General features: G+C 48.8%; 2 protein-coding genes across 2 annotated transcripts; both read right to left on the bottom strand.

Moving 5' to 3' along the window:
- Positions 1-4,285: 4,285 nt before the first annotated feature.
- LOC121309367 (SUMO-conjugating enzyme UBC9-B-like) lies at positions 4,286-9,896 on the bottom strand. Its single transcript, XM_041242248.1, has 6 exons — positions 9,606-9,896; positions 8,002-8,082; positions 6,228-6,311; positions 5,429-5,501; positions 4,626-4,735; positions 4,286-4,384 (listed from the first exon to the last, which is right to left on the bottom strand). The coding sequence occupies exons 2-6, from the start codon at positions 8,065-8,067 to the stop codon at positions 4,301-4,303; spliced, it is 417 nt and encodes a 138-aa protein (XP_041098182.1). The 5' UTR covers positions 8,068-8,082; positions 9,606-9,896; the 3' UTR covers positions 4,286-4,300.
- Positions 9,897-13,885: 3,989 nt separating this feature from the next.
- Positions 13,886-15,963, bottom strand: mpst (mercaptopyruvate sulfurtransferase; the record flags this gene model as incomplete). The annotated part of the gene is made up of 2 exons (XM_041242250.1): positions 13,886-14,633; positions 15,534-15,963. Coding segments are annotated over 2 exons (729 nt in total), but the record flags the coding sequence as incomplete, so codon positions are not given.
- Positions 15,964-15,967: the final 4 nt, after the last annotated feature.

Here is a 15,967-nt window from a genome sequence, read left to right on the forward strand (position 1 = left end):
TTTATCTCTCCGGCCAGCCAGACTTAAGACCGAGGGGCTTCCCTCTCTCATAGCTGTCTCCTAACACTTCTCCCTCTCCCCCCCCTCCTCTCTCTCCCTCTCTTTTTTGAACTTTGACGCCAGGTAGGCCCTCTATCCCTGTATGAAAGAGATCTCTCTACTCGATCCCATTCACTCTTCGGTCTCTGGGGTGATAGAGCCACTCCTCTCCAGTATTCCCTCCTCTCCCTCGCTGTAAGAATCTCTGCGTCGTACTCTCGTATGTAGATAGCTCGACATGTCTCCAGTGTACTCTCTTCCTCTCCCCCTCCTCTCCGGGAAAACTCCTCTCTCCTCTCCATCCGGGACTCCTCTCCAGTCTCTGCTCCTGATTTTCCGCGGCCCAATCCCGAACCTCGACACCACTCTGAAGGAAGCCGGGCGCGTGCTGGAGGAGGATTCTGAGAGCAGAGAGAGAGAGAGAGAGAGGAGGCAGAGAGAGAGGAGATCCACGAGATTCGAGAGGAGAGGAGAGAGAACTGGGCCAGAGGAGAGGAGCCTGAGAGACCCCAGAGACCGCCCTCCCCGAGAGAGAGCGGCCCAGGGGAGAGGAGAGAGAGCCCGAGAGAGCCCTGAGAGAGAGAAGAGAGAGAGAGAGGAGAGAGGAGAGAGAGAGGGAGAGAGAGAGAGGGGAGAGAGAGAGAGAGCTCTCCTCTCCTCTCCTCCAGGAGTCTCTCCTCTCCTCTCCAGGAGAGAGAGAGGAGAGGAGAGGCTGGCGCTGAGCCTCTCCGAGGACGAGAGATGAGACACAGAGAGAGGAGAGAGGAGAGAGAGAGGAGAGAGAGGGGATTGAGAGAGAGAGGGAGAGAGATTGATTGATTGAAACTGGTTTTGTTTTTAGGTGTTTTCCTTGTTTTAAAAGCTGGGCCGCGCTTACGCAAAAACTCCTTCAATCTACTAAAAGGTAACTGAACTTTTAGTTTGTCAAAAAGGAAATCCTACAATTGGAGAACTGGACTCTGAATATTCAGAAGTGTTAACAATGACGCAGACAGCCAGACCACAAGTAGCGAAATATATTTCAGTGGCTGAGGTTTGCTCGAACCAGCGCTCTCGAGCGCCCTCGACCCGCTGCTCGACATGGTTCTGACCCCAACAACACTGACCCGCTTCTCTCTCCCGTCGCAGGCACTACAAGCACGGCCGCTGTAACCCCACCTACAGCCTGAGCAGGGGGTCCCTGGAGCTGCTGGGGGCCCTTCTCTCGAAGCGCGAGGAGGAGGAGGAGGAGGAAGAGGCGGCACGAGAGAGGAAACGTCTAAGGTGGCCAAGCTGTGCTGGCTTCGGTTCCGTCTCGGAACTCCTCTCGGACTTGGAGAATCCCGCGTCGGATCCAGGCCTCTAAATCTCTCACGTTCTTAGGACCGGCACTAGCACTCAAGCCTAGGAAGATTTCTGACCCTAGTGATAATCACTTGGATGGCTCCTTCAGTCTGCGTGGCCATGTGCGGGAGCTTCGCCCGGAAACTGGGGGGCATCCAGGGCAGGTTTAGGGGCGCCTTGGACGTGGTGGCGAAGCTGGCGGTGAAGTACGCCCTGGCGAGCCAGCTGGGGGCGCTGGAGGTCCGGTTAGGGGAGCAGGGGGCTGAGAGAGGAGAAGTTAAAAAAAACAAAAAAAAACAAAGCTGAGAACTGGCAAGAATCCGGGCTCATCGGCGAAGTTGGATTTTTTTCCCTCAGGAAGCCAGAATTTAGCGAAGTTAAAGGGCCCATGAAGACCTTTGTATTTGACTGTGTTCCGCGCTCCCCTGCGCTGATACAACTGCTTGCAGAAGGGGGGGGTGGGGGGGTGATGGTTTTCAGTTTATTAATTTTTGTTTTACATTTTGACCATTTTAAAAAAAAATTAAATGGCATTCCCTGCCTCAAGATGGCTTCCCACGTACCTGCACGGCCCTCTCAGAACTACATTTCCCATCATCCTCCTGCTCGCCAACAGCACTGACCCGCTTCTCTCTCCCGTTCACATGTACCCGCATGGACCTCTCAGAACTACATTTCCCATCATCCTCCTGCTCGCTGGTATCACATGTACCTGCATGGACCTCTCAGAACTACATTTCCCATCATCCTCCTGCTCGCTCAACGGGGGAGGCTGAAGATCGCGGCTTCGAGTCCAGGCTGCATCCATGTGTGACATCTGAGCTGCACCTGCACTGCCTCCTCTCCACCAGCAGGTGGTGTTCATCAGATAGACAACACTACACAGTTCATCACCCTCTACCCAGAATCTGAGATTCAGAGACCCCCTCTAACCAGAATCTGGGATTCAGAGACCCCCTCTAACCAGAATCTGGGATTCAGAGATCCCCCCTACCCAGAATCTGAGATTCAGAGACCCCCTCTACCCAGAATCTGAGATTCAGAGACCCCCTCTACCCAGAATCTGAGAATCAGACACCCCCTCTACCCAGAATCTGAGATTCAAAGACCCCCTCTAACCAGAATATGAGATTCAAAGACCCCCCTCTACTGAGAATCTGAGATTCAGAGACTCCCTCTACCCAGAATCTGAGATTCAGAGACCCCCTCTACCCAGAATCTGAGATTCAGAGACCCCCTCTACCCAGAATCTGAGATTCAGAGACCCCCTCTACCCCAGAATCTGAGATTCAGAGACCCCCTCTACCCCAGAGTCTGAGATTCAGAGACCCCCTCTACCCAGAATCTGAGATTCAGAGACCCCCTCTACCCAGAATCTGAGATTTCCTGACAATGGGAGAAGCGCTTCAGCGGAGAGATGGAGGAATGCATGCCCTGCGCCTGCACTGCCTCCCCTCCGCCAGCAGGGGGCGGTCAATGACCCCCTCTACCAGAGTCTGAGATTCAGAGACCCCCTCTACCCCAGAATTTATTATTCAGAGACCCCCTCTAAAAGAATCTGAGATTCAAAGACCCCCTCTACCCAGAATCTGGGATTCAGAGACCCCCTCTACCCAGAATCTGAGATTCAGACCCCCTCTACCCCAGAGTCTGAGATTCAGAGACCCCCTCTGTAATAGAATCTGATAATAATAATAATAATATTTTAACCAGAATCTTGCTAGAATTCCTGAAAAAAAAAGAAGTTGCTATAGTTTGAGAGATGGAGGATATACACACCCTGCGCCTGCACTGCCTCCCCTCCGCCAGCAGGGGGCGGTAATGAGAAGCCAGCAGAGCAATTGCGCGCCTGAAAATCATTTATTTATTCGAAAAAAAAAACAAAAAGCAAACAAAAAAACTGCTACTTCAATCGGGGCAGAGTTTGGGCTAAAGAAGAAAAAGTCTACATTTCATAAAGCGGTGGTGTCTTCAGAAAAATGTGATAATTTGACCTGTTTCACTTAAATTGCAACACGCACTAAGCTGCCCTATACTTGTGCTACCATTGTAATGTAATACAGAGCCATTGCAGTGCCGCTGTCTGCCTGTCTCTCATTGAAGATCATTGAGGGTATAGTTAGCACACTGTGGTCCCATTCTACCAGCCTCACCCCATTGCAGCTGCCCTATACTTGTGCTACCATTGTAGTGTAATACAGAGCCATTGCAGTGCCGCTGTCTGCCTGTCTCTCATTGAAGATCATTGAGGGTATAGTGAGCACACTGGGGTCCCATTCTACCAGCCTCACCCCATTGCAGCTGCCCTATACTTGTGCTACCATTGTAGTGTAATACAGAGCCATTGCAGTGCCGCTGTCTGCCTGTCTCTCATTGAAGATCATTGAGGGTATAGTGAGCACACTGGGGTCCCATTCTACCAGCCTCACCCCATTGCAGCTGCCCTATACTTGTGCTACCATTGTAGTGTAATACAGAGCCATTGCAGTGCCGCTGTCTGCCTGTCTCTCATTGAAGATCATTGAGGGTATAGTGAGCACACTGGGGTCCCATTCTACCAGCCTCACCCCATTGCAGCTGCCCTATACTTGTGCTACCATTGTAGTGTAATACAGAGCCATTGCAGTGCCGCTGTCTGCCTGTCTCTCATTGAAGATCATTGAGGGTATAGTGAGCACACTGGGGTCCCATTCTACCAGCCTCACCCCATTGCAGCTGCCCTATACTTGTGCTGCCATTGTAGTGTAATACAGAGCCATTGCAGTGCCGCTGTCTGTCTGTATCATTATCTTGTTACTATCATTAGAGAGGCCTGTATCGCTTGTGATACGCGACCACAGCATAAAGAACTACAGCTCCCAGCATGCCTCGCCATTGACGCGGGTGCAGAGGCATGCTGGGAGCCGTAGTCCTAGCCGGTAAATAGGTTCTGTGGAACTCACCAGTAGATTGTATAGGCTTCTGCCTGAGCTGGATCCTGGATATTCGGCTCATTTAAAAGCTCTTGAATTCCTAGAAGAATCTGCAGAGAGAGGGAGAAAGAGAGGCTGTTACATTCTCTGCACAGCCTCCCTCTGTGCTGGGGGAGCAGAGAAAGAGGCTGTTATACTGTCTGAACAGCCTCCCTATGTGCTGGCGGAACAGAGAGAGAGAGAGGAAGGGAGGCTCTTATACTCTCTGCACAGCCTCCCTCTGTGCTGGCGGAGCAGAGGGAGAGGAAGGGGGGGCTGTTGTACTCTCTGCACAGCCTCCCTCTGCTGTACCTGTTTGATGGTGATCGCTGGCCTCCAGTCCTTGTCCTCCTCCAGGATTGAGAGACACACCGTTCCGGACGGATACACATTGGGGTGGAATATCGGGGGCTCAAACTTACCTGAGAAAAACAAGAATGAAAGAAAGATAGAATCACCCGCTACTTACACCCGCTCCCCTGTGCTTCACCAGACCTCTTTGTGCTTTACAATGCTTCCCTATGCTTTACCAGACCTCTCTGTGCTTTACAATGCTTCCCTATGCTTTACCAGACCTCTCTGTGCTTTACAATGCTTCCCTATGCTTTACCAGACCTCTCTGTGCTTTACAATGCTTCCCTATGCTTTACCAGACCTCTCTGTGCTTTACTTTAACCTCTCTGTGCTTTACCCCTGTGCTTTACCAGACCTCTCTGTGCTTTACAATGCTTCCCTATGCTTTACCAGACCTCTCTGTGCTTTACAATGCTTCCCTATGCTTTACCAGACCTCTCTGTGCTTTACAATGCTTCCCTGTGCTTTACCAGACCTCTCTGTGCTTTACAATGCTTCCCTATGCTTTACCAGACCTCTCTGTGCTTTACAATGCTTCCCTATGCTTTACCAGACCTCTCTGTGCTTTACAATGCTTCCCTATGCTTTACCAGACCTCTCTGTGCTTTACAATGCTTCCCTATGCTTTACCAGACCTCTCTGTGCTTTACAATGCTTCCCTATGCTTTACCAGACCTCTCTGTGCTTTACAATGCTTCCCTGTGCTTTACCAGACTTCCTGTGCTTCCAGACCTCTCTGTGCAGCTTCCCAGGATACTCACACTTTGGTGGTGAGGAGGGATAGTCATCTTTAAACAACATCCTGAGTTTATAGAGCCCGCCTTCCCATAGAGTCTGTCAATACAGGACAGACAGAGAGACACACAGACAGACAGACAGGGTAACTAGCACAGTACTCTCTAATTAAAGCATGCACAGTATACTGGTGGAAGCTGTGGGATATTCAGACAGAGGGATCACTCGTATTGCACAGCATTGTGATCCAGTCCAGGTTTCACTGCTACCAGCTTGATCAGCCCCCAGTGTGTCTAGCTAACAAGCTCAGGTGTGTCTTATTATTAAACTCCTAGTGAAAGCAGGACTGGATCACACTGCTGTGCAGCGGGAGTCTGATTATTAAACTCCTAGTGAAAGCAGGACTGGATCACACTGCTGTGCAGCGGGAGTCTGATTATTAAACTCCTAGTGAAAGCAGGACTGGATCACACTGCTGTGCAGCGGGAGTCTGATTATTAAACTCCTAGTGAAAGCAGGACTGGATCACACTGCTGTGCAGCGGGAGTCTGATTATTAAACTCCTAGTGAAAGCAGGACTGGATCACACTGCTGTGCAGCGGGAGTCTGATTATTAAACTCCTAGTGAAACCAGGACTGGATCACACTGCTGTGCAGCGGGAGTCTGATTATTAAACTCCTAGTGAAAGCAGGACTGGATCGCTCTGCTCTGCAGCGGGAGTCTGATTCCCAGTCCTGATATGATGATTATTAGTAAGCTTGCAGGATGGATGTAAAAACTGGACTGGCTCATTCTGAAGTGGAGGGGGTATCTCACTCACTCACCCCTTTCTTTCCTGGAATGGCGCATTCCCAGTTCATCAGGTTCAGAGTCCCGTCTGTGTTTTTCGTGGGAACAGCAACGTAGCCCTGAAAAATCCAACGGCAGAATTCAATATGTTAACAAGGGAACATTATTCAGCAGCTTTCACTGGACTCTATGAAGCTGAATCAGTTCATTCTATATAGAGGGGGTGCAATTCAATATGTTAACAAGGGAACATTATTCAGCAGCTTTCACTGGACTCTATGAAGCTGAATCAGTTCATTCTATATAGAGGGGGTGCAATTCAATATGTTAACAAGGGAACATTATTCAGCAGCTTTCACTGGACTCTATGAAGCTGAGGGAGTTCATTCTATATAGAGGGGGTGCAATTCAATATGTTAACAAGGGAACATTATTCAGCAGCTTTCACTGGACTCTATGAAGCTGAATCAGTTCATTCTATATAGAGGGGGTGCAATTCAATATGATAACAAGGGAACATTATTCAGCAGCTTTCACTGGACTCTATGAAGCTGAATCAGTTCATTCTATATAGAGGGGGTGCAATTCAATATGATAACAAGGGAACATTATTCAGCAGCTTTCACTGGACTCTATGAAGCTGAGGGAGTTCATTCTATATAGAGGGGGTGCAATTCAATATGTTAACAAGGGAACATTATTCAGCAGCTTTCACTGGACTCTATGAAGCTGAATCAGTTCATTCTATATAGAGGGGGTGCAATTCAATATGATAACAAGGGAACATTATTCAGCAGCTTTCACTGGACTCTATGAAGCTGAATCAGTTCATTCTATATAGAGGGGGTGCAATTCAATATGATAACAAGGGAACATTATTCAGCAGCTTTCACTGGACTCTATGAAGCTGAATCAGTTCATTCTATATAGAGGGGGTGCAATTCAATATGTTAACAAGGGAACATTATTCAGCAGCTTTCACTGGACTCTATGAAGCTGAATCAGTTCATTCTATATAGAGGGGGTGCAATTCAATATGATAACAAGGGAACATTATTCAGCAGCTTTCACTGGACTCTATGAAGCTGAGTGAGTTCATTCTATATAGAGGGGGTGCAATTCAATATGTTAACAAGGGAACATTATTCAGCAGCTTTCACTGGACTCTATGAAGCTGAGGGAGTTCATTCTATATAGAGGGGGTGCAATTCAATATGATAACAAGGGAACATTATTCAGCAGCTTTCACTGGACTCTATGAAGCTGAATCAGTTCATTCTATATAGAGGGGGTGCAATTCAATATGTTAACAAGGGAACATTATTCAGCAGCTTTCACTGGACTCTAGGTGTTAAAATTAACCCACTCTTTCACCCCGTCGATTTTCCAAAACCAGAAAAGCCGTCCTTCCCTCACCTTTACAATCAAGTGCCAATCAATGACGATTCGTATACACGTTCCGCGGTTAGCGGATTTCTATCTCCTCCGGGCGGCTGGCATCATTATTATTATTATTATTTGCATTGTCAGTTTATGATCAACACACATCTGAAGAATTTGCTTCCGCTGCAGCTTTTGAAAGACTCAATGAAAACGAATTGCCAAGGGGGTGGGGAGTGCTCATTGTAAAGGTGAGGGGAGGACAGCTGCTGCCCTCAAACCCCCCCCCCACCACCACCACCACCCGTGTTTGTAACATTCCTACCAGCTCCTAAACACCTCTAAACAACAAGATAATATTATTATTATTATTATTATTATTATTATTATTAATAATAATAATAATAATAATACAAAATTCTCAATTACAAACGGGTGATCCTTCCTCCAGGCTTTCCTCCTCCTGGGACAGTCTGCTGAGAGCGATCCAGACATGACTGGACATGAACTTTCACCTGAGAAACAAGAAGACAGTGGAAATCTCTCCCCATCCCTCACCCCCTGAGACAAACTCCCTCCCTCCCCCCCCTCCCTCCCTCTCACCCCCCTGAGAGAAAGGGGGCTCCCTCCAGTCCAGGGCAGGCTTGAGGCACAGAGACTGAACTGCCCTCCCTCCCCCTCACCCCCCTGAGAGAAAGGGGGCTCCCTCCAGTCCAGGGCAGGCTTGAGACACAGAGACTGAACCTCCCTCCCTCCCCCCCCTAGAGAAAGGGGGCTCCCTCCAGTCCAGGGCAGGCTTGAGACACAGAGACTGAACCCCCTCCCTCCGTCCCTCACCCCCCTGAGAGAAAGGGGGCTCCCTCCAGTCCAGGGCAGGCTTGAGACACAGAGACTGAACCCCTCCCTCCTCCCTCCCTCACCCCCCTGAGAGAAAGGGGGCTCCCTCCAGTCCAGGGCAGGCTTGAGACACAGAGACTGAACCCCCTCCCTCCGTCCCTCACCCCCCTGAGAGAAAGGGGGCTCCCTCCAGTCCAGGGCAGGCTTGAGGCACAGAGACTGAACTGCCCCTCCCTCCCTCACCCCCCTGAGAGAAAGGGGGCTCCCTCCAGTCCAGGGCAGGCTTGAGACACAGAGACTGAACCCCCTCCCTCCCTCCCTCACCCCCTAAGAGAAAGGGGGCTCCCTCCAGTCCAGGGCAGGCTTGAGGCACAGAGACTGAACTGCCTCCCTCCCTCCCTCCCTCACCCCCTAAGAGAAAGGGTGCTCCCTCCAGTCCAGGGCAGGCTTGAGACACGGAGAGTGCCCCCTATTATTATTATTATTATATTATTATTAGTATTGTGTCTCTGACCCCGGGAGGGAGGGGGGAGTGCCTCTTTCACCCCGATCCCCCTCGAACCCTCTTCTCCCGAGGAATAATTATAGGTCCAGTCCGAACTAATAAAGTTATCATAATTAATAATATTAAATTTAAATATATTATTATAAATAAGGCTTAAGTTAAGAAGAGGGGTATTATTATTATTATTAGTAGTAGTAATCAGGGGTCTCTCCTCGTGTATTGCGCGGTGATGGATTCACAGTTTCCCGGTCGCTGCTCCACACAGATTCCTAGTTTTCAGTTTATTTTTATCTAATTAAATTTATTCATTTTCCTTGATTTACTTCAGTCTTCAAAAAAACAAAGTCACACGACGGAATTTGCGGGATGTTGACAAGTCGAAAGCGAAGCAAGACTTTGTATTAAAAAAAAAAACACAAACAAACAAAAAAAAAACAGATAACACATATTATGTAATATATATATAATTATATAATATTTATAGAGAAAAAGCAAAGGTCGAGTTAAGTTTAAGAGAAAAAAGTATCTCTTTTCCAGTGTTAAGTTGTTGTTGTTGTTATGATGATGATTGTAAATAATAATAATAATAATAATAATAATAATAATAATAATAATAATAATAATAAAGTCTGTCGTGTTATTAGAAGATTTCAGGATTGAGGTTTCCTAGGGTTTCAAAACAGAGACAGGCTCACCTAACTGTCAATAGGTTGCAATTGTATACTGATCGATCGCTGTATCGATCGCTGTATCGATGGCTGTATCGATGGCTCGCAGTTGCAAGGGCTTTGATAATATCTGCGCTTTGCTTTTCTCTTTGCAGCTCCACTGGCAGCGGGGCTGGGCTGTTGCAATGACTCCTCCAGTTGTTTGTTTTAGTTTAGTTTTGTTTTTCGCTGATTTCTCGGTTTGCTGCAGCGATGGCGAGGCACAGGCGGGACCGCGGCTCGCCCTCCAGGACCCTCAGGCGCCCTGCCTGGACAGCCCGCCGGGGTCCTGCGCGCCACAGAGCCCGTCAGAATTGAGCGCGGCGATCGGTTTCCATGGTGACAGCGGCACAGAGGGAGGCTGTTCAGAGAGTGTAAGAGCCTCTCTGTATCTCTGCTCCCCCAGCACAGAGGGAGTCTGTTCAGAGAGTGTAAGAGCCTCTCTGTATCTCTGCTCCCCCAGCACAGAGGGAGTCTGTTCAGAGAGTGTAAGAGCCTCCCTTTCTTTCTCTGCTTTTTTCTCTCTTTCTAGAGTCAGCTCTCTGTATCTCGCTCCCCCAGCATACAGAGGGAGTCGTGTCTTCAGACAAGTGTAAGAGAGACAGTCTCTGCTCCCCCAGCTGTTCAGAGAGTGTAAGAGCCTCTCTGTATCTCTGCTCCCCCAGCACAGAGGGAGTCTGTTCAGAGAGTGTAAGAGCCTCTCTGTATCTCTGCTCCCCCAGCACAGAGGGAGTCTGTTCAGAGAGTGTAAGAGCCTCTCTGTATCTCTGCCAGCAGAGAGTGTAAGAGCCTCCTGTAGCTCCCCCAGCACAGAGGGAGGCTGTTCAGAGAGTGTAAGAGCCTCCCTTTCTCTTTCTCTGCTCCACCAGCAGCACAGAGGGAGAGCCTCTGTTCAGAGAGTGTAAGAGCCTCTCTGTATCTCTGCTCCCCCAGCACAGAGGGAGTCTGTTCAGAGAGTGTAAGAGCCTCTCTGTATCTCTGCTCCCCCAGCACAGAGGGAGTCTGTTCAGAGAGTCCTCTCTGTTCTCTGCTCCCCCAGCACAGAGGGAGGCTGTTCAGAGAGTGTAAGAGCCTCTCTGTATCTCTGCTCCACCAGCACAGCTGTTCAGAGAGTGTAAGAGCCTCTCTTTCAGCACAGAGGGAGTCTGTTCAGAGAGTGTAAGAGCCTCTCTGTTCTCTGCTCCCCCAGCACAGAGGGAGTCTGTTCAGAGAGTGTAAGAGCCTCTCTGTATCTCTGCTCCCCCAGCACAGAGGGAGTCTGTTCAGAGAGTGTAAGAGCTCCTGTATCTCTGCTCCACCAGCACAGAGGGAGTCTGTTCAGAGAGTGTAGAGCCTCTGTTCAGCTCCCCCAGCAAGAGGGAGTCTGTTCAGAGAGTGTAAGAGCCTCCCTTTCTCTTTCTCTTTCTCTGCTCCCCCAGCACAGAGGGAGTCTGTTCAGAGAGTGTAAGAGCCTCTCTGTATCTCTGCTCCCCCAGCACAGAGGGAGTCTGTTCAGAGAGTGTAAGAGCCTCTCTGTATCTCTGCTCCCCCAGCACAGAGGGAGTCTGTTCAGAGAGTGTAAGAGCCTCTCTCTCTCTCTGCTCCCCCAGCACAGAGGGAGTCTGTTCAGAGAGTGTAAGAGCCTCTCTCTCTCTTCTCTGCTCCCCCAGCACAGAGGGAGTCTGTTCAGAGAGTGTAAGAGCCTCCCTCTCTTCTCTGCTCCAGCACAGAGGGAGTCTGTTCAGAGAGTATCTCTGTATCTCTGCTCCCCCAGCACAGAGGGAGTCTGTTCAGAGAGCCATTAGCGCAGGGAACACGCACGCTTCTGATCTTGTGCTCCCCAGACAGCTCACAGAGGGAGGGTCTGTTAGACGAGAGTTAGTGTCTAAGAGCCTCCTCTCTCCATTCTCGCTCCCCCAGCACAGAGGGGTCTTGTGCGAGCTGTGGAAGAGCCTCATCTGATTCTCTTGATTTTCCAGCCAAGCGGGAGTTGTTCCCCAGAGAGTGTAACAAAGCCTCTCATAGTACGAGGGGTCCTGTCTCCCAGACAGAGTTCCACAGAGGGAGTCTGTTCCAGAGCGTGTCAGAGCCTTCTCTATGTCTATGTCCTCACAGTAAGAGCCTCTCTTTCTCTTTCTCTGCTCCACCAGCACAGAGGGAGAGAGAGTGTAAGAGCCTCTCTGTATCTCTGCTCCCCCAGCACAGAGGGAGTCTGTTCAGAGAGTGTAAGAGCCTCTCTGTATCTCTGCTCCCCCAGCACAGAGGGAGTCTGTTCAGAGAGTGTAAGAGCCTCTCTCTTCTCTCTCTGCTCCCCCAGCACAGAGGGAGTCTGTTCAGAGAGTGTAAGAGCCTCTCTGTATCTCTGCTCCCCCAGCACAGAGGGAGTCTGTTCAGAGAGTGTAAGAGCCTCTCTCTCTCCCCCCCTCTGCAGATTGTAGTTTTGACCGGCGGCAGCGTGGCCGGGGCCGCGGTTTCCCCGCGGTATTGGGCTTGTTCTGGTAGACCCAGCCGCGGGTTGATGCCGCGGGTTGGTCGGCGCTGTAACTCTACGGATCTGAAGCGCTTTGGTGCCGCAATCCCGCCCGGGACCATTCGCGCTTCAATAAAGCGATCCCGCCGCGACCGGGCTGGCGTCAATACTGTCCCTCCTGGGCTCCCGTGCGTGATGACGCCGCGCCCGGGCTCTGCTGGGATTTGTAGTTTTTTAATCAAATTTATACCAGGAATGTTTTCTTATGAAGGATTTTTTCATATATATATTTTTTTTTTCATGCATAACTCTGTGTGTTGATAATAATCTCGCTTTCAGCTAAAACAAATAATAATTTGAAGTGATTTTGGGCTGTAAACTCTGCAGAAATCTGGCAAGCCTGACGTGTAGTTTTATACGAGCAACAACGGGGCCGATTCTTAAAACAATGTTGAAAAATATATAAATAATAATAATAATAATAATAATAAATAATAATACCGTTGAAAAAAAAAAACTAAACCTTTTTTTTTTTTTTAAATAAAACGAGATTAAACAGGCGCGCGTTTAGGACAGCTATAGCCCGCCGGAAAGAACCGGTTTGAACCGGTTCCGAACGTTCTGATTCCAAAATTCGGAAGCGCGCGAATCTGTTTTTAATTTTATTATTAATAATAATAATAATAATAATAATAATAATAATAATAATAATAACAGGAGAGAAAGATTTACACTGTAGTACACCCACGTCACGGTCCTAAAGAATTTCGATATCACTGGGGGTTTTTTGTTGTGCTATTTCAGATGTGTACACACCCTCTGGGAGAACGACTTGACCACGTAGGGCTGAGAGAGAGAGAGAGAGAGAGAGAGAGAGATAGAGAGGCTCTTATATTCTTTGATCAATACTTTACATATAATTGAACGTGCATTCTCTTACATGTTTGCAAGTGATTATGACTCTAGTTCCTCAGACTCTGCTCAGTATTTATCTTGAGCTGTTCACTGCATTACCAGCCCGAGACTGGTGTGTTTCTCAACGGAGTTTGCGATGAAACTTCAAGCTGTATTTGCAGCCAATGGCCTCCAGATGTTGGCCTCGCAGCGTGTTCGTGACACTATGCTTTACCAGACCTCTCTGTGCTTTACAATGCTTCCCTATGCTTTACCAGACCTCTCTGTGCTTTACAATGCTTCCCTATGCTTTACCAGACCTCTCTGTGCTTTACAATGCTTCCCTGTGCTTTACCAGACCTCTCTGTGCTTTACAATGCTTCCCTGTGCTTTACCAGACCTCTCTGTGCTTTACAATGCTTCCCTGTGCTTTACCAGACCTCTCTGTGCTTTACAATGCTTCCCTATGCTTTACCACACCTCTCTGTGCTTTACAATGCTTCTCTATTTTTTCTACCACTCTCTACCAGTCTTTCTTTCTGTGCTCCCCCAGCACAGAGAGAGGCTTTTCAGAGAGTATAAGAGCCTCCCTTTCTCCAATTATAATGCAGGTTACACAAAAAACTCTAACACTAGGTAAACAAGAAAAATAATTATCTTTATTATGTTTACAATATTACATTTGGCATCCTTTCTATTTCATCAAATATAAATTTAACAAAAATGATCTTGATTTGATCCCCGTCATTTTCAAAAGGCATCAAAATTACACATTCTGCGCTGGAACACATTTCACATCTGGTGTGACGGATTTAGGGCTGGGAACGAGACTCCCGCTGCATAGCAGTGTGATCCAGTCCTGGTTTCACTAGGAGTTTAATAATAAGACACACCTGAGCTTGTTCCCTAGACACACTGGGGGCTGATCAAGCTGGTAGCAGTGAAACCTGGACTGGATCACACTGCTGTGCAATAGGAGTCTGATTCCCAGCCCTGTAGATAGAGTTTGGTTGAAGGAGTTTTGTAGCTGGTTTTATAGTGGAGAGAGCTGCAGTAGATTGGTGGTAGTAGTGGGATATTTATCCAGGAAGAATCAGCTCTCCAGGAATCTTGGTTTCCACCCTTACCTGCGAGTCTGTTCTGTCTATCTTCCAAATTTACCAGACCTCTCTGTGCTTTACAATGCTTCCCAGCCCTGATCTCTCTGTCTAAGTATCCCACTGATACCACCAATATACTGCAGCTCTCTCCACTATAAAATCAGCTACAACCAAAGTCTATTAAGATATGAAACCTGGACTGGATCACGCTGCTGTGCAATAGGAGTCTGCGATTCCCCTCCACGCTGCGGGCCTGGTTGACGGTCCGCTTCACAGATGCTTTCCCCGCCCCTCGGAGATGACGTGTTCGGGCGGGGCCCTGGTGTACCACTCGGACCACGCCCCGTCGTAGATCGCCACCTCTTCCTGTCCGCACAGGAAGGCGGCCAGCGCCACGTGGCAGGCCGTGACCCCCGACCCGCAGGTGGCGCACAGGGGTCGGGAGAGGTCGACGCCAGCCTTCCGGAACATCTCCCGGAGCTGCTCAGGGTCCTTCTCCTCTCCGGACTGGGTCAGAAAGCCCGGGAACGGCATGCTGATGGAGCCAGGGATGTGACCCGGTTCTGTGTCTGAAAAAAGACCCGACAGCGTTGCTTTAGAGAGAAAGACCGATCGGGTTCTTCGAATTCGAACATCATGTGAGACGAGACCCACAGCGTAAAGAACTACATCTCCCAGCATGCCTCGCCATTGCCGCGGGGGCAGAGGCATGCTGGGAGCTGTAGTCCCAGCCAGCAAAATCACTTTATCAACATTTTAACACGCTTTGCAAAAGCACTTAAATCAAGCGTGGGCTGCCTCACGTCAATCAAATTAAAATATGCATTACTTTGTTTTAATGCCCATTAAAAGCGATTAGATACAATTAGCAGATGAAATATAACAGTTCGGTTGTTTTTTTTTTTCCCCACGAAAACTTAATTATGACTATGAAATTTACCTAAAATGATATATATATATATATATATATATATATATATATATATATATATATATATATATATATATCATTATATATTGTCAATGGCAGAAATATCATTATATATTGTCAATGGCAGAAATATCATTATATATTGTCAATGGCAGAAATATCATTATATATTGATTTTTTATATCAGTCCACAATGCTCAGTACTACAGGAGCGATTAATAGACACGCGTTCAACAGATTCGTGTTCAGCTAAACAGAAAAACACACAACGATCCTCCATCTCGGGAATCTCTCTAGAGGAAAGACTCCTCAGGGTTATAATCTCGAAACAATACTGCATTTCTACAGCCTCGCTTGTTTCTGCTGCAAAGGTCTCTCTGATTCACGATCAGGTTTCCACACTCCCTCTGCAGATGATAGGGTTTTATTTTTTGCAGTCCCCTGTTAATAAAGTCCAGACAGCATGCGGCGCTGCGGCGTGTTACTGGTGTGCAGGACGCAGCTCCTGCAGTGAAAGGGTTAAGGCGGCTGTACGTACTGTCCCGCGGTTCTGGTTCGAGTCCTCTGAACCGACCCTCGGGTCTCGCATCCACGACCTGAAACCGCCTGCTCTCCAAATTCTCCAGCACGTCCTGGTAACTCTTCACCCGGGACGGGTCGAGTTTCGCCCGGTACTCCACCGGGTCCGGTTTGGTGCGGTCTCCGGTCACCGGGTAGCCTTCCCGGACCCAAGCCTTCAACCCGCCGTCCAGAACCGAGACCGGACCGTGCCCGAAAGCCCGGAACATCCACCAGACGCGGGGGGCGGAGAAGCTCCCGAACTCGCTGGCGTCGTAAACCACGACGTGGGTCCGGTTCGAGACGCCCAGGCGGCCCACGAACTCGCCGAACCCGCCCTCGCCGGGCATCATGTGATCGAAGGGGGACGTGTTATCGCAGCACTTGTCGATGTCGAAAAAGGACGCCCCCGGG

Source organism: Polyodon spathula, unplaced genomic scaffold (genome assembly GCF_017654505.1).
Source record: "Polyodon spathula isolate WHYD16114869_AA unplaced genomic scaffold, ASM1765450v1 scaffolds_1237, whole genome shotgun sequence".
NCBI lineage: Eukaryota > Metazoa > Chordata > Actinopteri > Acipenseriformes > Polyodontidae > Polyodon > Polyodon spathula.